At 46.0% G+C, this 22,155-nt stretch overlaps 1 protein-coding gene across 2 annotated transcripts in view; it reads left to right on the top strand.

Moving 5' to 3' along the window:
- Positions 1–325: 325 nt before the first annotated feature.
- Positions 326–22,155, top strand: part of CRMP1 (collapsin response mediator protein 1) — a 49,603-nt gene continuing 27,773 nt past the window's right edge. The window contains exons 1-2 of one of the 2 annotated variants that reach the window (XM_058837753.1): positions 326–743; positions 17,046–17,134. In XM_058837753.1, the coding sequence (XP_058693736.1) occupies positions 372–743; positions 17,046–17,134 (461 nt within the window). In that variant the 5' untranslated portion in view covers positions 326–371. Of the gene's footprint in view, positions 744–3,124; positions 3,522–17,045; positions 17,135–22,155 lie in introns of those variants that run through there. The other variant, XM_058837754.1, reaches the window with a different exon arrangement.

The raw sequence follows: 22,155 nt of genomic DNA, 5'->3' as shown, positions 1-22,155 counted from the left end.
CACCTGCCTCTGCCACCCTCTCCGCTCCGCTCTTTGTACTTTATTTTCACGTGCTCTTTACTAACACGGCTATTTTTAAATCCCGCTTGGATTTATTTCTCTCTCTTTCTTTCTTTCTCTCTTATTTTTCTTTTTTTTTTTTCCTTTTTTTCTTTCTTTTTTTTTTTTTTTTTTTAACCGTCGGGGTGAGTGGGGGGAGGGAGGTTAACGTTTGCAGTTCCCTAACGGAAAGATCCCACCAGCCAACCCAGCACCGCCACTGCTGCATGCATCCGCTCATTTTTATGGTCACTAACAGCCTATCCCGGTAGTGGAAGGTGGAGAGAAGTGGGAGGCAGGGAGAGAGATAGAGAGAGATTCGGACAGCGAGAATGGCCGAGAGAAAGAGGAACTGGAATAAAGAAGATGACCTGCCTGTGTATCTAGCTAGGCCGGGCACGACAGCCCAGACACCGCGACAGAAATACGGGGGAATGTTCGCCTCCGTGGAGGGGGCCTATGAGAACAAAACCATCGACTTCGACGCCTACAGCGTGGGGAAGAAGGGGTCCCGGACTCCGCGGAGCGGCAGCCGGCACGACATGCTGGACGGAGGGGACAACTACAGCGAGACCGCCAGCGACATCAGCGAGATCTCCGGCTCCGTCATCAGTTCCCCGGGAGACCGGGAGGACAAGACCCCGGGCGTGGAGATCAAATACCCCATGGGGAAGGAGCTGCTGCAGGGCCAGGACAATGGACAGGTGAGCGGGGCCCGGGCAGGGGGGGAGGGAGCCGCCGCCCCCGCTCGCTGGGCGAGCCGTGCCGAGATTGCTGTACGGAGCCGAGCGTGCCGTGCTGTGCCGTGCCGAGATTGCTGTACCGAGCCAAGCGTGCCGTGCTGTGCCGGGCCGGGCCGAGATTGCTGTACCGAGCCGAGCGTGCTGTGCCGGGCCGTGCCGGGCCGGGCCGTGCTGTGCCGTGCTGTGCCGAGATTGCTGTACCGTGCCATGCCGTGCCGTGCCGCAGAGCCCCGCTCGCCCGCGCAGGGGGCTGGGGGCCGCTTTCGCGGGGAGTTTCGGCACGGCAGGTCGGGGAGGCGCGGCCCCTTTCTCCCGGTCACGCTGATGCCGTGGGAAGAGCCCGGCTGGCCCCTAAACTACCTCACTTGGCAGAGCTTAGCGGGGGCGGGAGGGGGCGACCCCAGAAATTTCTTTGTAAGTGATGGCGATGAGTTTTCTCCGTTTCCTTTCCTGCCCGTGCCGGGGGGCTGGAGGGCAGCTCGGGTCCCTCAGGGCCTCCCGGCCGCCCCCCGGAACAAAGCCGGGCCCGCTGCACTCCCGAGCTCGCCGGGGAATCTCCGCGGAGCCCGTCCCAGGCACAGCCCCCGGATCTGCCCCGACCCCCCGCCCTGACTCAGACCCTGCTCCCCCGGCTCCCTCTGCGCCTGCATTGTCCGCCCGGCAGGGAGCGCGGAAGGCGGGAGGATGGGCCGAAACCTCTGCCCCGGGTTCCCCTTCCCTGGATCTGCAGCCTGGACTCTGATGTAGGCTCAAGGAAGAAGTGAGCCCCTGATGGCTGTGTATCTCCATCTTAGCCCTGCCGGTGGCATGCAGGCTGGAGGCAGACCCGGGGGGCTGGCTGTCGTGGGATCCCGGGCTGTCATTGATTTCCCCTTAGAAAAAATGCGGCCTTGCAGTGATGCCTCTGCATGGATACACCCTGTTCCTTAATACCCAGCCTGGAGTCTCTGTGGCTTGTCTGCACTCTGCTTTATCCCTAGGCTGAACTGGGAGTTTCCACGCTCTTCACCCCTCTTCAATTTGAGCATGAATGGGGTGCTGGTTTGCTCTGGCCTGGGGGTTGTGTGCAGGTGCCACATGGCCTCCTGTGCAGCCCAGGGGGTGTCCGCTGTGCTGGGACGATGGAGCAGGCAGGCAGGGCTTGGTGGGACACTGTGCCTAGGATGATGCTGCTTTCTCTGCAACGACCCCGGGGTTGCATTCAGAGGCTGCCAGCTGCAGTGCAGTCTTTTCCAGCTCACCTGAACTCCTAAGATTTTTTCATCAGGACCCTGGGGCAGTGGTAGGGCATAGCACACCCCATCTTCTAGCACATCCATGGTGCTGCCTTCCCCATTTTCCCTGCGTCCTAGTTCAGCCTGGGACTCACTGTACATGCTTCACACTATTTCTCTGGATCCCACTGTGTTTGCAAAGTTGACCAAAGCGAGGTGAGGATGAGGTTGAGGTAAAGCAGGAAAGATTTGGCCACTGGCTTAGGAAGGTGCACTTTAAGCAGCAGATAGATGTGACCCCTGTGCAGTAGCATCCAGAGTTTTTTACAAGCTTCAAACAATGATTTCTGGGAAGATGTGTCAGGGATGTGGCCTGGGTGCTTAATGTCTTGTATCTATGTATGTATCACAGGGCTGGGTGTGCTAAGAGCCCCAGAGTGTGTGCCCTTGGGGAGATTAACTTGGGCACAGCTTTGCTGTGCCTTTTGTCCTCAAGCACCATGGTTAGAGGGAGGTATTCTGTGAGACAGAGACGGGTTTCAACTATCCACTTTACCTCTCCAGCAGCTGCTGATATAGCAGCTACCTGGCCTGGCCTGGTTATGTCATCCCTCATGACCTCCACGGGCACAGGGCAGAGCAGGTGTGTGACAATGGGGCAGTGGCAAGGATGGCAGAGCATGGCAGTGCTGTTGGGTTCAGAGATGTTGCTGAGGAACAGAGCAGTTCGGTGTCATCAGGGACAGAGCAGGCAGGGCCATCAGGGGCAGTGCAAGGGAAAGCCGTCAGGATCAGTGGTATGGGGACAGCGCAGGGCAGTGCCATCAGGGTCAGTGCTGTGGGGACAGTGCCATGGGGACAGCGCAGAGCACTGCCATCAGGCTTCATGCCATGGGGATGGGGCAGGCAGTGCCATTGCCATGTGCAGCACAGCAGAATGCACCGCCGGGGGTTATATCCCCCATCCCCACCCTGCGGCAACCCACGCGTGGGATCCTGCCGGTGACCTCAGCGTGCGAGCGGGGCGGCGGCGGAGCTGGCGGGGCGGCGTTTCCCAGCGCTCGTGCGGGAGGGAGGGAGGCTCCGGCTGGATTGATGGGATGTGAAGGGGGGCCAGGCGGAGGGGTGGGGGACAGGAGGGAAGGAAACGCTTCCTGGGTTGCGCTGAGCGAATCCTGCTCCGACCTGCAGCCGGGAGGGCGCTGCTGCCGCCGGCACAGGCAGCGCTCGCCGACCCCCCCGGGAGCCGCGTCCCTGTTTGATTGCAGCCGGAAAAAAAAAAAGGTGCCGGGTTCGCCGGGCTCCCCTTCCTCTGGGCGTCGGAACTTCGCCCCCATTCCACCGCTCTGCCGGGTCGCCCCCGCCCCGCCCCATCACCCGACCGGGCTTCGCGTTATTATTCGTCTCAGCACCGCCGGTGTTGTTCCTCCGGGCTCGGCTCGCTCCTCGGGTTCGTTGCGTGCTCCCGGCGCTAGGGAGAGCCGACATGTCTTACCAGGGCAAGAAGAGCATCCCCCACATAACGGTAAGCGGCCCCGGGCGCTCCTTTGTTCGCGGGGCGGGGAAGGGCGTGCGGCGGGAGCGCAGTGCCCGGGGCCGCGGGCAGCCCCCGGGCTGCGGGGCCGGCGCTCCCCGGAGCGGCGGGCTGCGGGCGCCGCCGCCCGTCCTTCTCCTCCCGCTGGAGCGCTGGGCGAGGACTGATTTAATTTAATTTAATTTTAAAATTTCATTGCTATATTTTTATTTTTATTGTATTCTGTCTCCCCTTGCTCGCCCGCCACCCGGCCGGGGCTCAGCGCTGTGTGCTCGCTCCAGCCCGGTGCGGGGAGGGGAGGGAGGGCCGGCGGGGGGCTCGTCCCGGCGCTGTCGGGGCCGGGGGTACCGCCCTCCCGAGGAGCCGGGCCCGGGGAGGCTCGGCCGCCGGGCTCGGCAGAACAAAAGAGGGAGGGGACCACCGCAGCACAACGTGCCCCTGCCACCGCCCCCCGCAGCGGGCAGGGGCAGCGCAGCCTCGGCGGGGCAGGGGCGGTGGGCCGGGGGGAGACACAGGGTGCGGAGAAATGGGAGGTGGGCGAGCGTGGGCGTGGGGGGAAACGTGGAAAATCAAAGAGCGCCATGATGCCGGCACCAACACCTCTGCGCGCTATTAATACATCAGGCGTGGTGGAAATCAGAAGTCGAAGAGTTAATCATAACCATTCTCTTCCTATCGGTGCCCGTCTCCCGCTAGATGCTTTTGTACCCGAGAAGAGCTACAATAGGGTGTGCTTTCCACACAAGCCAGAAAGAAAAGACCTGGGTCCTTTGATACAGTATATGCTTTCCCTTAATACACACGATCTGGGGGTATCGGGGCTGGGATAAAGAACAGGCAGGGCTGGCGGATAGGGGTGTGGTGGGGGAAATCGCACCCGGAGCTTGCTCACACGGCAGAGGTTTTCCCTAGTACCGCTGTTGGTCTCCAGGTTCTTGCTTTCCTCTTGGGGGACTGGATCAGTGGATGATGGGGTCACTGCTGCTGTGGCACCTGGAGCAGAGATGAGCACGGAAGGCGGGTGAGCTCCAAGATTTCTTGGGTTCGTGGAGCTTTTCCTGGAAAGCTGTCACGGTGTGGCGCGGAGCAAGTTTCGGTAGCTGAAGGAGCGCGCTGCGTGTGGGTGTGGCACCTTCCTGAGCAAACCCGGTGCTTAACGGCAATAGTGGAGCCCGTGTTACAGGGCTTGTAAAAATGTACAATAAAAGCGTCCTTCAGTCAAAATATTTGATCAGGAGGAGAAAAACCTCCTTTTAAAAGCTGAGTTTTATGATACCAAAGTGCTGCATTTATGCAGCTTTCCACAATCAACAGGCAGCAGTGCCTGCTGGCCAAGGCCGAACCTGGGTTGCTGCAGTGGCTTTTGGGTGATGGCTCCTCTTGCCTTGTTCCTCAATGCGATGTGTGATTTAGAGTTACTCAGGGCATGTCGGGGTTGGGGAGGCCCCGGTTACCCTCTGGGTGAGTGTCAGGTGCTTTGTGCATGGCTCAATCTTCATTTGAAGCTGGAGTGTAACAGGGTCCCACCCACAGCTAGTTCTTTGCTCTCTAGTTTGGAGTAGAATGAGAAACTGGAAGAATTACGAGTCTTTGCCTTAGAATCAACAGTTCCTTTTAATTTCAACACTTCTCACAGAATTTCTTCTCTGTGCTGCAGAGAGGATTACTGTGAAAAAGAAAGCCCAAACCTCATCCTTTTCTCTTTAAACTGGGATGTACTGAAGCTTCTATAAATGAATATTCATTAACATTACTGTTGAGTTTTGTGACCAAATCAAAGGCATAAATTAACATTAGTGAAGTTGGCAGGCATCAGGCCTGGACGGTTTTTGATTTATTTTTTTTTTTTTTTGCACTTCTGGCCCTTCTCCTCCAGCAAAAGAAAATCAGGCACTTTGTGTCAGACCTTGTACATGCTGCTTGTCGCACAAGAACCCACAGGATCCGTATATATGTGTGAATCTTCTGACACCCCATTCCAGTGTGGTAAATTAGATGTTTCATCTGGTCCTAAGGAAATACATTGTAGCTTCAACTCGTCTGGGCTCTAAGGAAATGTGATAGGTCTTTTGAAGTATGCAACAACAGTGATGACGAAATAATATAAAAATTAAATTTGTTACTGTTCTTAACATTTCCCCCCACTCACACTCCTGCTTTTTGGAGCTACACCAGCTCCTGAGTTCATTGGAGAAGTGAGAAACTAATTTCTCACAGTGTCCTGGGTGCTGTGGATTTTCCAGTACTAAGCCTGTGCTCCTTGCAAGGGGCCAGGAGCTGTCCTGAGCGCACAAGAACACCCAGCAACAGCATCCAGCCACAGGCACTGCAGTCAGCAGTCAGTACCTGGCCAAAACTTCCCTCTGGGATCAGGTCTGCAGCATCAGGAGCTGTGAAGGAAGAGGCAACAGCTGGTTTCACCTCTGATTGTTGTGGATGCAGATACCACTCTTGGAAAGACAGCCCTGTGGTATCCTGTCTGGGATAGTCTGACCATGCCTCGCCTCCTGACTGCTTCAGACAGCAGGACCTGGCTGAAAACCTCTGCACCTCTTTCATCCGAAACAGCTTTATTCCTGCTTTCCCTTCTCTCACTATTTGTGGTAAAGACACTGCTGCACACAGCCCTCTTTGGCACTGAGCATCTCCCTGCTCACATTTACTGATCTGCACATGTTTGTTTTTTTCATTTCATCTACCTTTTTTTCCCTTTCCATTTCAGCTTGTGAAGATTCATGTTTCTTGCATTTTATCTCACTTGTGGCTGTCCTGCTGCCTGTTATGCATCCCATGCAGCATTCAGGCTTGCTGTTAGTGGAGTACCAGCACTGTGCCAGTGTAAGGTGCCATTCAGTTGTGAGTCAGACTGGAGAAACTGGGCCCTTTTGTGTAACTGCTGTGGAAGGGAGGGGAAGGACCTCTGTATTTGAAGCACCAGACCAGTCTGGGGATGTATAACAGAAATGCATTGAACCAGTAAGTTTAAGCACTTCAGTCATGTCTTCTGCACTGTGTTGAAGTTCTTGGCAGGTGGGTCTCAAACCACTGATTCAGGAGTGTTGGCTGAGGATGGAGCAGGATGTGCATAACGTAAGGGTAGCCAGGAGTGCAGGAGCACTTTTCTCAGCCTTTATAGTATGGACAGCCACCACATCCATTGCTGGGGTGTTTTTCTGCATGGGGTGGCAATCTTTTGTGCTTCAGCTGTGCAGGATGTTCTCATGCAGACCAGATTTTCCAGGACATAACCCCCAGCCCATTGCTTTTAACATCACTATTATACTTCTCTTGTGCAGCATATTACAGGGAATCAATGGAGATGATGACACAGAAATACCTGTTACAAATTAATTTGGTTGCTGTGTTTTGGTAGTGGTCAGCAATTTTCAAGCAAGGCCTGAGCTTAGATGAACTCAAAATTGTAGCATGGTTTTAAAAAGGCATGTGGCATGTTAAATGCCTATGACAGGATGTGTTTGTTCCAGCAGCAACTGCACCCATTAAAACATAATCTGTGTGAGCTCAGTGAAGAGGAGGTGTGAACACAATTCTACTGAGCAAAGGCAGAATAGCTAGTCACCAAACCAAATGCAAGGAGGCATTTGGGAGAGGAAAATGGTGCCCAAATCCTTTGGATAAAAAAAAGGAATCATCTTTCTGGGTATGGTCCAAGGGTTGGCATATGAGAGGGGAAAGGCACTGCTGGTCCTGAACTGACAGACTGTAAGGCACAGGGAGATAGAGAGCACAAAAATATGGTGTTACAGAGGAAGGATCACACTACTGAGCATAATAAGAAAAGAGATCTGGCACAACATGATAAAAAAAAGCAGATGCAGAAAAATGAAGAGACTGAAGAAATTCAGAGGAGTGGGCACAGAGAATAATTTTACTTGTTACCTTTAGAATTGGTAAGAAGAGAGATGAGAGGCAAGTAGGCTTCAGTTGAAGATGGCAAAATACTTAGAGAAAAAACACATTCATCTTGATTTCTGCTGTGTGACACACTGGTTGAGGATGGAAACTTTCTGTTTGGTCTGAACAAAAATGTTTGGGGTAATGTGTGGTATTTTGGTGTGATACAACAGCAGTGTGAGAGCTGCCAGCCAGTGAATTTTGGTCACCAGTGGCGACATATCCTACAGATGCAGGACATGGTGGGTACCTGGAATGGTGGACCAAAGTCCTTGTCTAGGTTTGGATCTATTCTGTATCTCCTCTGACTATGGTTTTTACCACCCACCTTTGTTTAACACAGTGTTTGTTTGAAGCTGCACTCAGATTACTCTGTCACTTGCCAGAAGTGTTTGAAAAGCCTGCTGAGTGCTGGGCATGGGAGCACTGGCTCATGTTACTATTCTGCTCTTGGTGCAAGATTTTGGCCGATTTAGACAGTACTTTTTGTCCTGTTTTAAACACCAAGGCCTGGGACTTCTGGATGTCTTCTTACTCTTGAACATTTGCTTAATCCTCAAAATTACATGTTCCCATGTGTGTCTGTTTAACAGACTTGTCCCCTCTCAATTTACTCATCTGTCAGTGAACATATGTGAGTTCACATTGTGTAGTGGACTGGACTTCAGCCTGGCAGCTCTGGAGATGCTTTAGCTGCTTCAGTATAAGTTTTTGGACTTCCAGCCAGCATTTCCATGATTCTTTGACATATCTTTTCCTTTCTTTTTTCTATAGGAGAAAAGGTGGCCACTTTTTCATATGTCAGTTCCATATGGTGACTTAAATTACATTCAGAGTAGGTCCTTCTGCAGGCATTTCTTTGGAGACTGAAACCTTTGGCAGAGCGACAGAAGGAAGGGTTTGAGGCAGTGATTCCATTAACTGCCACAGCAAGTTCATCAGTCAGTGCCCTCAGCAGAGCATCAGTGTTTTCAGCATCATAGCTGGTGCCACCACAGGGAACTGAGCTGTGCTTTGCTGGAAGCTGGGCAGGTTTGGAAAGGGGACAGTGTCTGTCTGGGAAGATATCTGATGCCGTGAAATGCTTGTCTTGAATCTTCTTGCAAGTGCTGAGAGCAACCACTACCAATGAACCACTTTTCTGATGAGAGATCAGGATCTGTTGTCTGCTTTGCTGCCATTTCAGAATCAAGAATTATTTCAGTGGTAAAAGTGTGAAACTTCCATTCTCCTTTGAAGGAGCCAGCAGAGGCCACTGGCTTGTGAAGCACTTGGGAGTTAGTTGAGATAAACTTGAGTTTTGTACATGTGAGAGAGATAAATGCTTTTGTATGCATGAGGAAGAAGGAATAGAGATGAGCAGCACAATAATTTGCAGGTTTCTAATCTTGCTACATGTACAAATGGTGGCCTAGTCCCCTGAAGCAGAGATACTTTGGGATTATGTTTGCTTGTCACAAGACAAAAGTTTTCATCTGTAGTGCATGTCCTAATGAGTTTTAAGGTGTAAGCTACTGTTTATGAATAATAAATGTTCCTCCTGACTTCAGTGAAGTCTACACTGGGTGTAAAATCTCCTGTGTGTAATAGTAAGGACCCAGGTAGGTGGCTGGCTAGAGGAGTAGGAAGTGCTCAGAGTGAGGAGGTTTTGAAAGGGGAACCAAAGCTGATACCATGTGAGGTGAGGCAGCAAGCATCACAACGTGCTCTCACTGGCAGAAAAAGTAGGTATGTGATGCAGCATGACAGTACGAAGTGTCTGAATACAAACAATACACATGGTATCCACTGCATTTGGCTGATCATGAATTATCATTGCTAACATCATCTTAAAGGCATTTTCTACTATTCTGTTTCCCTTGCATCCACCTGCTCTGTCAGAGAAGGGATTCCATATGGTCTTAGTTGGATTTTGGCTGTGATTGGTACCAAGACAGATACATCATGATGCAGGTTTCTGATCAGAACTTAGATAAAACACATCTTCAGTTCAGTGGTCCAGAGATGTCAGCCATGCTGTAAATGACTGTTACTTTCTTCCCAAGTTTAAGCTTTCCTATGAATGCCTTGCTGGGATTTTGAGATCCCCTTTACTTGACATAACCTGTGTGTAAGGGTTGGGTCTAGCAACATATGATGCAATAGTTTCTACCCTCCAGCCCCTACTTAGATGAAACCCCTGCTGATGCCAATGAATATTGTCATCAATAAGATGTTTGTTGTGCTTCCCTTCTAAAAGCAAAGCAAAGATGACATTTGCAATGAAGAAATCCCCATGGAGTTGGTTGCTGTAGGAGTAGCCCCTTTAGAGTGGGTGATTAAGCAATGAAACTGCCAGCTGAATAGGAAGCCAGGTCTCAAAAGGGGAGACAAAAGAACATCAGATCTTTTAAATGAATAAAGATGAATGAATACGTTGGATACGGACCAAGATACTGCATTACTACAATCAGCATAATCCTTCTTAAATTAATTGCCATATAGTAGAGTGCATCTGTTAAGAAAAGAACCTTAAAAGCAGGATTCTCCATTAGTGGCCTCTCGGAAATGATGCCTCAAGGATGGAGTGTTTTACAATGAATTCCCAGAGTTGATTCAGGGTTCACCCTAGCTAAAAGCCACTTCCTATGGAGGGTAATCTAGATGTGAAATTCAAAAGGAGGGATACTGCTGATTAAAAGCAGATCTTCTATAAGCAGACAGTACTTCGTGAAATCCCATTTACAGCTCTTTGATCCTTATGAAAGGATATTAAACAAACATTCCTCTTGGGAAGGATATCTTTCTTCTTTTGCCATTAAGTTTTAAAATGTTCCTTATTTGTAAGTACTTTGCTAAAAGCGAGGTAATTTAACTGTAGTGTATCACAGCTGGGTCTGAATCTGACCAGCTGTGACAAAAGACAACCAAATATATCCACACTGACAAAAAAAGTAAATCTCTTGTATATTGTGGGAAATAAGTCTGCAAGAAGGAGCACATGGAAGCACAGTGGAGCTCCCGAGTGTCTCCTTCCACTGTTTGCCAGTGGATCCTCAGCCTTTGAGATGGCTTCCTTGCAAAGAGTTTTCTTGTGGATATTTAGATAATCAAGAGAACACAAGTATCAGCCAGTGTTTCTTGTACCTTCCCTCTAAACTGAATTATGTGTCGTTTGCAACTCTCAGTGGGCTTTTTAAAACCTCAATAACAAAGAATTCTGCCTCTCAAATGCTAAAAAAGTAATGTCTTGTCTGCAAGTGTGATAACATAGCTTAATACCTTTTCATGTCTATTGCATTTGATCTGATGTCTTTTAAACCGCATGCCTTTTTAGACTGAGAAGTGAAATGCAGGTGGATTTAGAATTTAAACTGTTTTCAAATGGCTATTTAGCATAAAATCCTTAGTCATCTTCAGGGCTCTTGACTAATCTGGGTTTTAGAGAAAACAGCCATTGTTGCTCTGGAGATGTAAGGACAATGTTATATTCTACTAAGTCCTTACAATTACACAGAGGGTGAAATCACTGCTGAGTGTTTCCTCATCCTCTAGGCATGGAAAATCTGGGTTTGAGTGCTGCAAAATCCTTTTTGGTTGGAAAAAGCTGCAATGCAGTTATTGTAAAGGTCCAAATCAAGAATTAAGCAGTACAGCACTTATACCTGTATGTTGGATATGTTATCTTAAGTTAATTATATATAAATGGTAAAGCAACTGTAAATAGTTAAAAATATATGGTTTATTTGATTTATAGATGAAGATGTAATAGGAAGATGTTCCATTTGTGGAATAAAAGCAAAAATGTAATAGCATATATTGCAATTTCAGGCCAGACAGATGCTGCTATTTGGTGGAAATGCTACTCTTGGAATCTCTCAGAACCTTTTTGTATGGCTAGAATACATAATGACTTTTTTGTTTGTTTTTTTAACTCCATCTTGTATCACAGAAGTGTGATCTGCTCTGAAAGGTTCCTTCAGGTGCAGTGCATAGGTATTGATGCTGTAGAGAAGTGTGTGGTTTCTATAACTTGTGCTGCATTGTATTTTGACACACTGAACCAATTTGAAATAATGTTTAGTAAATCTTATGCCAATTTTAATTTTTCTGTTACTGTGTTTTAGTAGTCCCAAGAAGCAGATTTGAGAACTGAATGTTTAAAAGCTATTTGAATTTTGTCATGTATTTTTAGATACATCTAGCTCTGAGGGGAGTGGGTGAATGGGAAAAGGCTAATTTTAAATTTCTTTGCAACTGTTCTTGCTCTAGCATTTGGTTCGCAATTTTGAGTAATCCAGAGCAAAGTGATTTTCCACCCAAGGGAATTTGGTGTCATTTGTATTTGCATGGAGCCCTGTGCAGGATTTGGGACCAGGGCAGGGCTCAGGCTCATGGTCCTTGAAGGTTGGTCAGATGCTGCTTCTCTCTGCTGGGCCTTTTGCCATTGGTGTGCATGAAAATGTGGACATGCTTCACAAGAGCTGAGCCAAGCTGATTCAAACCCCAGCAAAACAGGCACTCTGTACAAAGTGTGCCAGTCACTAGCTTACAGATGTTTCGTGTTGCTCTTGCTGTAGTGGAAACAATAGTTGTGAGGGAGCGACAGCCACCGCCTCCAGTCTGAGCAGCCAGCCCCTCCTCCTGCAGCAAACGAGCTGAGTTTGTGGCATCTCCTTCTGCTGCCATGAAAATTGCTGTCATGTCAGAGACTAAGCTCTGCAGCTTTGCTGCCAGGTTAAGCAGGAGAAGCTAGGCTGTGATTAGAAGATTCCCAGGGAAGCAGTGTGCAGGTGGAAGGTGACGGGCTGGGAGTATTAGGAATGGCTGTATCATACTCATCAGTGGGCTGAGCTGGGAGGTGCCAGAGTGCCTGTAAAATGGAGCTACAGGGGAGACAGCAGATCTGCATCATGGCTGAGCTGATGCTGTGTCATGGCCAGGCACAGAACTGCAAACAGCATTGCAGCAATGCAGTTGCATCATTGCAAGAGGGATGGATGGAGAAGAAACACCTTGGCTCCCACACGCTGCCGTGACTGTGGAGCATGGATTTACAGTGTGCTTTCTGCATCTCCCATGTCAGTGAGAGCAGGGTTTTTACCCCTTGCATCTTGGCATTTCATGAACTGTTCAATGTAATGCTCCCCCTCCATTTCGCAATCTTCCTGCTGTCTGTCCTTGGCAGCCTGGAGAGGGGAGAGGGTCCTGGCAGCTTCCCTTGGCTTGCACTGAGGTGGGCTGGAAGCTTCTTGTGCCAGGCAATGCACGGAAGGCTCGGTATGGAGCCCTTGGAGCTCAGCAGGCAGGGCACCACTGCCTGAGACACCTGTCAGCTGAATAGATAAGTGGCTAGAAAGGCTGACAGTATTGTCACCTCCTGAGCTGAGTGATGAGCCTGTTGCTGTTTGCATTGTTACAGCACCTGAGGGTCAGTGACTGGCTGAGGGTACCTCTGGGAGCTGGATGTTTTTCCTCATGGAGATTACAGCTGGGAAGCAGAAATACAGGCTGGGATTATTTCAGGAACTTCAGCTCACTCCTCCCTTCCTTCACTGCTTTCCCCAGGGCACTGCAGAGTGTGTCTCTCCTCCAGCCTGAAATAGGGAGAAGATGATTCTGGTCCCTAGTTTACCTGGACATTTGTCACTTGGTAAGAAAATTGCAAGCAGTCTGCTTGACATCATGCCTCTGGTAAATAATAAATGGCCCCTGGTCACGCACAGCCTTCTGCGTGCCCAAGGAGGCTAACCCATTTCCCAGAGCCAGTGTGTGCTCAGATTTCTGTCCAGGATTTCACTGCAGCAAGAACCAGTGACCCAAACCAGTGTGGGATCACCCAGTAACTGTTCCTGAAGCCTGTGCTTAGGCTGTAGCAGGGATTGAATACTCCATGTGGACCAACCATTTGTATGAAATTTTGTTTCATGAAGAATACAACAAATTGCTTGTCAATATTAATCTGTGCCTCCTTTCTAGTAATTTATGTTTGTGTATTTTTTCCAGCCTATTCATGAAGTGTATCTCTGTGATCTGTGCATGCAGACATTGGGTAGTGCTGCTTTGGCTAAGGACAAGCCAGCCCTGGTCTGGAGCAGGGTGTTTGAGGCAGTGCTGGTTTGCTTGGACACAGTGTGCTGCTGAGGTGTCCACAGGGCACCCAAACCTCACCTGGGCTGCTGGTGCCCTTTGACACCATCTGTCTCAAGGTGCTCTGCTTTGCAGCAATCTGTAATGTGTCCTACACTTGACAATTTAAGCTGGTTGGGAGATGTTCCAGCAAAACTCTTTTTCATCTGAACTTGCTGATGTGCTGGAATGGAAGCATGTTAGAGATGTTTCCACATCTCTCAGATTCTGATGAAAGCTGGACAAGGCTCCACAGCACTGTCCCAAATGGTTTGGCAGTCTGCTTGGGGTTGTGTGGTTTTTTGGCAATCTAGTCTTCCATGACTTCCCATACCCAGCTGGGGAACCTTAGCCTTAGGTGCAGGACAGCTCTTGCAACAATTCATAATTTGTATTTTCTTCTGGGGTGTTAAGAATTAAAATTTTAGAAGTCTCCATGAAGTGCAGGTTTTATTCTCTACCAGAATTTATTACACCCTCCAAAATTCTGAGCAAGGAGAGACTTTGTGGCTGAATGTTCAGTAATCATTTACAGAGTGAGGCCTAATATAATGGCTGGCTCCACAATTGAGTGCTTTCTTAAGACTGTATTTGTATCTTTTTTAGCTTATTCTAATACCTAATTTTGTTACTTACATATGTATATCTATATGTAAAAGAATACAAAATCCTTATGTCTACAGTTATTTTTCTGGAGCTGCATTTCAGCTTTTAGTCTGTTTTATTTTCCTTGCCTACTGTTTCTACTTAGTATGAATCTTCTCCTGTTTTAAAATAAATGAAATGTAGAACTTCTTGATGAGGGTGCAGATTTTTGACTCCTTAGCAATGACAAAGGCAGTGCTCTGGGCACACCGCCTGCATATATCAGTAGGTTCGTGCCTCTTGTAATTGGATGGTGTTAATGTTTAGGAAGGCAATTGAATGAGCTTAAAAAGAGCTCACAAGATGGTGGTCTCTGCAGGTCAGCAGGTAGCATAGTAAATCATCATAGTGAGGAGGTGCAACTGCTAGCATGTGGCAAAATAACTTATTACTATTCTGGCTGCTGATTCACAAGTCCTGCTGCAATTACAAGTGACAGTAGAGAGGCTGGGGAGAAAACAGGGAGCCTGCTCTGGATGCTCCATCCTCCAGATGGGGGGACTTGCATTCATCTCCATTCTCTAATGAGAGGGTAACAATGTCTGAGGCACGTCCTGGGGACATATGTCATCATAGCTCTGTGCCTTGGTTCCCCCCCAAGGTCATGTCACTGCTGGAGCATAGAGCACGTGCAGAGCTTCAGACCTGCTGTGTACATACCCTTTTGTTGTGTACTGTATTTAAAATGTCTTTTCTTCATCTTCTTTCTCCCTTAAAAATGTCTGTTTCTCCCTTTTTCCTTTTCCTGGAACGATACAGAGTGCTGTAAAGGTTTTGAACCTGCAGAATTGTTCAAGTACAAGCTAAAAAGTAAATGTGCAGTGTATAACAGAGGTTACATTGTAATACCTCTAGCTCTGCCTTAGTGATTTGTAGAACAATTTTTTAGAAATTTGTTTGTTTTATTGTTCTGGATTAAGAATGTGTCAAGTTGTTTGTTCTCTAAACTGGGAACTCAGGACATTCACAGTTTATATGCCTAAGTCATGCTGTAACTAAAGCAGGAATTGAATCTGAACTGAGTAGAATAAAACATGGACAGACTGGAGATTCTGAGTTATTGTCTTGTAGACATTGTCTGGTGAGCCAAGGAAATAATTTATAATAAATGTCTATTTTTATGTATGAATGGGGAAAAATGGTTCTGACCGCTTTAAGAGTTTTCTAGCATTCACAGTCACTTGCAAAATTCTTTTTAAAAGTGTTATGTACTTGTCATAGTTTAACCCCAGCTGGCAACTCGGCGCCACACAACCAGTTGCTCAATTCTCCCCCACCCCACCCCACTGTGGGATGGGGGAGAGAATCAGAATGGTAAAAGTGAAAAACCTTGTGGGTTGAAATGAAAACACTTTAGTAATGGAAACAGAATAATCACAGTAATAGTAATTATAATAATGCAATTGGTAGGAAAATAAAAGAGATGAATAAAACCAAAGAAGGACAAATGATGCACAGTACAGTTGGTCACCACCCACTTATTGATGCTCAACCAGTCCCCAAGCAGTGCTCCCCCCAACAACCTCCCCCTGAGTTTTATTGCTGGGTATGATGCCATATGGTGTGGAATATCCCTTGGGTCATTTGGCATCCGCTGTCCCAGCTATCCCCTCCCAATTCCTTGTGCTCACCCAGCCTCCTTCCTGGTGATGAGAAGACATTCACTCTCTAAGCTCTGTGCAGCAATAACTGAAACATCCTTGTGATACTAATACAGTTACCAGCAGAAATACAAAACATCCCCATACAAGTTGCTGTGAGGAAGATGAACTACCCCAGCTAAAGCCAGAGGAGCACTGAAGTTACAGACTTTGCCTGTCTTTGGGTAGGTGGTAGGGGACTGGCATTTCCAGTATGACTTCTTCAATGAGAGAGTTGAAATACTGGTTCTTGAGAATATGCACTGGTAAAATTTGCTTTCTATTAAATGCAGTTTTTGAGAACAGAATGTAACCATTTGAATAGAGAAGAATATAAGCAGACAATTATTGTGAACAGTCTTGTAGACTTGATATTTTGAACACTCCTTCTTGGAGAAAAAAATAAAAAGTTTGCTCCCTGGCATTTTAGAGAATAACAGGAGGTGGTGGCTCTTTGTGCTCTTTGTATGATATTTCAGGTGAATCAAACTTTGGAGACTGCTTTCTGTTCTCATTCATGGAGTGAGTTATGACATGAGCAGTCTCAGTGCAGAGTGCCCCCAATTCATCAACAACCTTTGGCCTGCAGAAATCATAAATTGATTACAATTAATTCTTCATGCCCATTAGAAACTTTGTGTTCAGCTCTGTACCACGGTACAGAGACACGAGCTGTGGCCTGCATCCCTTGGCTGCATCACAGGAGTTGCTTCTGCTGAGCTGATGTTGAAGGAGCTTCCCTAGTGAGGAATTTCTACGTGGCAGGGCTAAGCAGCCTCATATGACCTTGTCCCTCCCCATTCAAAGCTTTGTTACTTTTCCAGAGGTGCTAGGGGTGCCAAGTGAGCTCAGCTTGGCCATTGCAGTATTGGGCAGTTTCTTCTAGGGGCTTCTCTTCCCCTTTTGGCCCTTGTGCAGTGAGGTGGTAAAAGGGGGATGTAGTGGCATTTCAAGTGTTTCTGTGTGCAGCGATTTCTGCTTTGAGCAAAGTGAACTGTGATGATGATGAGGTCTCATGTTCCAAAAGTCAGGAGTAAACAGTCATTGAAACTAGCCACTGTGTGTGTACCCACATGAATCCACCTTTGTATAGAGTATAGCTTGATATTAATGACTTTCTTTATAATATGACCATATTTTTAACATAAATATGTTATTATGTTTATGTATTTTGACAAACACATATTTTCCCTTTTTGTTCCTCCAGAGTGACCGACTGCTCATTAAAGGCGGAAGAATTATCAATGATGACCACTCCTTCTATGCAGACCTATACCTTGAAGATGGACTTATAAAGTTGGTTTTATAAAATACTGCTTTTTTTGCATGCATGTTAGCATAGACTAATATAGTGATTTCTTGATAGCGCTGAGCTGGTATCTTTTGTGGACAGAATCTCAGTTACCTCTAAATGTGGGGCTGTAGTTGAGGAGTGTTTAATTATTAAATTCTGCCATTTTATCTTCACTAAGATTAGATAAATAGAATTTTTTTTGTGGTAAATTGAAGATATTTGCTTTTGAACAGTTCAATCACAGTTTCTTCTGAAATAGTTAAGGCAAGTAGACACTCTCAAGAAAAGAAGTAATGGTAACAACAGTGTAAATATTTTGAGTCGATGAATGGCAGAAGGCTCTCTACAGCTTTTTTTCCCTATACCTAGTCAGTTCAATTGCAGCCATGCTCTTAAGGATTGTAGGGCACAGAAATCTGAAATATGCCATGTTGTATGGTGCAAACAAGGACCTGCTGCTTCTCAGTTGTCTGTTGGTTAATGCTGAACCCCGGCATGTTCTGTTCCTAGAATGTTGTTATGCATTGTCACACATTTAGAAAGAAAGTCCTGATTTATCAGGCTATAAAATACTCAAACTGGGGAAGTATTTGTTAGGTGAAAAACTTGAAATATGTGTTACTGATAGCCTGGGAAACTGTAACAGAGATGTCCATGTGCTCTGCTAGTCCTGTCTTGGCTTAGTGGAGATGAGGGTCTCTAAGGTTTGCAAAGTTACATAGTGTGTATGAGCACTCTGAAGTACACAAGGATCAAAGCCTTTTTCATGACTGCTAAACATTTTCACTAGTGACCTAAGAAGCTTGGTCTCAAGAGGCTACAATTTGATGCAAAGAAATATAATTATGGTTATCTGGTAAATAATTAATTGCCTACTTGTTTTCAGAGCTCTTTAAGAATTTAACATCAGATTAAAAGTCCAATTCTTTATATATCTGGCTACTTACGTTATTATGATTCAGGTTATAACAGAAAAAAATCTGAATACTTTCACCCATGGACCGTGTAGTTTTCTTTTTAATACTTCGTTCTGCCTTTCCATTTGTAGTGTTAGTTGCATTAACGAAATGGCAAAAGTGGAGAGGATACAAAATTTTGAACATTTATCTATTTTAAAAGCAACAGCTAACCAAGTTGTGCTCTTTGATGGGTGTTTTTGTTGAGATTTTCTGTGGTTTTGTTAGTTCAGATGCAAATCTTCTAGTAACACTTGTAAGCATCAGAACTATTTAAACAACTAAATGCATGAGATGCTGAGAACCTGAAACTGCTGTGAATTTTTGGCTTTGATTCCAGAAATGCAATGGTAGTTAGCTGGCAGGTTAGCAATGCCAAGCTTTCACCTGCCCTTGTTAAGTACATAGACTCCCTCTGAAATCCATGTGTGGATCCTTATCTCCAGGAAGTATCTCAGCTGCCCAAGCCAATTAGGATTAATAATGAACAGACAGGCACGATATTAATTTTTAAGAGGCATTTATCTTTGCCCAAGGAGACAAGTTCTCCATTTAGCACCCTGAATTATGCCTGGCTCCCTAGATTTAGAGGACCCAAGATTATTCTTTGTAAACTGTGCAAGAAGTCCTGCTCTGAAATAATTTGTGAGGGCAGCCTGCTGTAAGATGGGGTTGGGTCCTTACTGTGTTAATATGATATATTTTGCAATCTAAGAACGCTCTGGGTTTGTTTGATCTCTGTTTCTTCAGGTGGAACTGCCCATTGTGTCTGAATATTTAACATCATTGTTAAATGTGGCTCAAGCTTGTTTGGAGCTGGACCTCCGTCATCCACATTTCAATTGATACTATAACTTTCCAGCTGCAGATCCTGCTGATAATACAGAATTCTAGTACAGAATGGAGCAGACACCAAACCACTCAGCCCAGAATAGGCAATAGTGTCCTGGTTTAACTGCACTGTAAAAGATCTGCGTTATTTTTCTCACTCTGAAATGAAAACTGATTGGCAAAGAGAGGGTTGGGTTTCTCTTGCAGCCTAATGAAAATATTTGGGTCTTTTAATGTTTTTACTGCAGATCATTCTGCAGAGAGGAAAACAGAGGTAACCTTGAGTGTGTCTGAAGATCAGCTATAGTTTGCAGGATGGAAGATGTTTCTTCCTGCCACTCAGTGCTCAAACTGGCTCCCTAAGTACAAGGAACAGTGGTGCATGTGGATTTTTCCTACCTGAAACTTAAGCCCTTCACACTCGGATGGCAGATGAGAGGCAGTTCTCCAGTATCTAAATAGTATTTTAAATATTTGGTAATTTAAATTGGCATATAAATAATATATTTTGCCTACATCTCTCCTGCCTCTGTTATCACATGAGGAAGTGAGCCCTGTGCCAAGTGACAGGTCATGGTCTGGTGCTTGCTGTACTCTGCTCCATCCCTGCCAAGGGGAAGGGTTGGATCCCTCTGGGCCAGAGGAACAAACAAATGGCAGGGTGAGGGACTGGGGACATGGTCTCCAGAGCTGGGAAAGTTAGAGGGAACCTCAGATGCCTAAAAGAGGTCTGGGCTTGATAACCGCAGAAGCAAGGCCATAGAGTTCTGGGGGAGGTTTTCAGCTTCCTTGGATGAAGCTTAGGAAGAGCTGAAGCTTGCTGTTTCTGTTGTGCTTTAATCAGCTCATGTACAATGGAATTTACCAACTTGTTCAACTGAAAATGGCAGACAGCATCAGCATTCTGTGGGTCTGAGTTTTCTGGTTGCTGACATTAGGAAACCAGCTCAGTCATTTGTACAGTGTCTAGAATGCAGTTATCTGCACTGTTGTATTTTTTTACCCACAAGTAATGGAACCCCATTCTTACATACACTTTGCATTAATGAGTGAGCGATTCAGGAATCCTGTCACATTATCTCCTACTCTCTGTTCTACTTAGTTGGAATAAAAATAACGTTGAGCACCAGTGAAGTTCAGACTTCTCCCAGCCTTAATCTCGATGCCAGGACAAGAGATGAGACAGGTTTCTGACAGGTAGCAGTGCAGCATCATCCACAAAGGCTGTTTGGTTTGATGTCACTTCAACATGGATGATTTCAGCTGAATAAGATTTTACTCAACCATACACTGAAAGTAATAGGCATTGAATCATCAAAAAACAGTGTATATAGTTAGCACACTTTCACTTTGTTTGGACATGTGTCTTCTTGAAGAGGAAACTGGTAGATACTGATTGTGGAAGAAAATAAAAATTAATTGCTTTTTTTGTGGAGGTTTTCATTAATATTATTCTCAGAAGGTGTGTTAGTCCTTGGAGTGCAGTTACTCCTTGGACATACTCAAAGGAGATGGGTCATAGCTAATTTTTCCCAGTTCAATTCAATAAATGCTCTACAAAGGTGGAGGGTTGTTCTGATTAAAATCTTGGGGATAGATTTGACTAACAAAAATTAGTGCAGCACCATTACTATACTATTTTATGCATTTAGACATTGAATCTGCTCAATGCCTTCTGATATGCCTTTGTGAGGCACATTTTAGAACAGAGATGCTGCTTGTAACTTTTGTTTGTGCAATTGGATGTGCTGGGCAGCTGCTGGTTTTTGCATCCAGGTTGCTTCCCTGTTTGTCAGGGTGTTGTTCACACTGCGCAGCTGCACACAGGTTATGACAGGCTGCCAGTGCTGCACATATTGATGACTATTAGGTGCCAGACTTGGAGGTGCCAGCTCTCATGAGTAAGCCCTCCTGGGTTTGTACAGTGCTGGGCAGCTGTGACCCCATCCTGGGATGCCTACGGAGAATTTGCCCATGGTATGGCTGTGCTTCCCTCCAGCCAGAGCACAGGGCTGATGAGGGGGAGAGAAGCTGCTGGTGGTGGCATTTTTGCATAGCATATGAAACAAATTCTTGACCTCTTGGGGCTGTTTATTAACTCTGTCAGTTTGGCCAGATTCCAGTATGAATAATTATCCCTGTGTTTTTTAATTTTCCCACTGGTTTTAATGAACAGTTATATTCACTTCTGGTTCTACCTTCTCACAGTCAGCTGTTAATCAGTCGCTGTGTTTTGAGCTGTAGGTGGGAGTTGCATTTTAATATGGGGAAACAGATTCATCAGCTCAGATGTCTGAGGTATTTATTTAGCTGTGGATAAATGTTATTTTATCCAGACAAAAGAAAATTAAGACAAGGACTCCGTGTCTGTAATATGAGATAAACTAAGTGAACTTTAACTACCTTATGGTTACCTCTAAGCCCAAATATATTGTGGTGTAACAGTGCAGAGATATGGCTTCCACACAGACCCATAACTCTCCCTGTTTGGCACCATGCAAAGTAGACAATAAAAATGTAGTGTGGCCTTAAAAAGTTAAAGTTTAATTTATTTGTAGTGGAGTCCATGAATAATAAAAGTATTTTGATCATAAGTATCTGGAGTTTGATATTGGCATGGGTGACAGATTAATATTTTTAATAGTGAAAAAAAATCCTGCTTTGACGACCTGAAGGGAAAAAGATGGCAACATCTAATTATAATTTTTCCACACAGTTATGCAGAGTGTTTCACTGATTTTTAACTTCAAGAGGAGGATGAAGAAAATGGGACATGGTAGATTAAATGTGTTTAAGTTTCTTAGATACGTACTTCTGTATCTTAGGTGATTTAGATTTCTTTTTAAGGATAAATTTTCATTGCATGATGACAAAGTAATTATAAATTTTTCTGATATGCCTTTTTCTTCTGTCATCTATTTACAATTCCAGCTTGTTCCCATATTTGATCTCTGTTTTCCTATTTTCATTTAAGAGCTTAATATACAAAACTGGAGCCCCCAAGAGAGCATTAAGTGTACTTAATTTGAATTGTTTAAAGATAGAAATCATATAAAAAATAATCAATTTTTAATGTTGGTGCATTACAGCTCCTTTATTGGCCACTAGAGCCATGCAAAGCAAACAAAGCTCACAGTTTGGCGAGGCAGCTCTCCTGTGCTTTGTTCTGCTGTGCTGGGCAGGAGAGAGGGAGTGTGTGCTTGAGCTTCACCTTGCCTTTGGGGACCCATCTCCTT

This window comes from Poecile atricapillus, chromosome 4 (genome assembly GCF_030490865.1).
Source record: "Poecile atricapillus isolate bPoeAtr1 chromosome 4, bPoeAtr1.hap1, whole genome shotgun sequence".
Classification (NCBI taxonomy): Eukaryota; Metazoa; Chordata; class Aves; order Passeriformes; family Paridae; genus Poecile; species Poecile atricapillus.
This window is presented reverse-complemented; position numbering and strand designations above follow the sequence as displayed.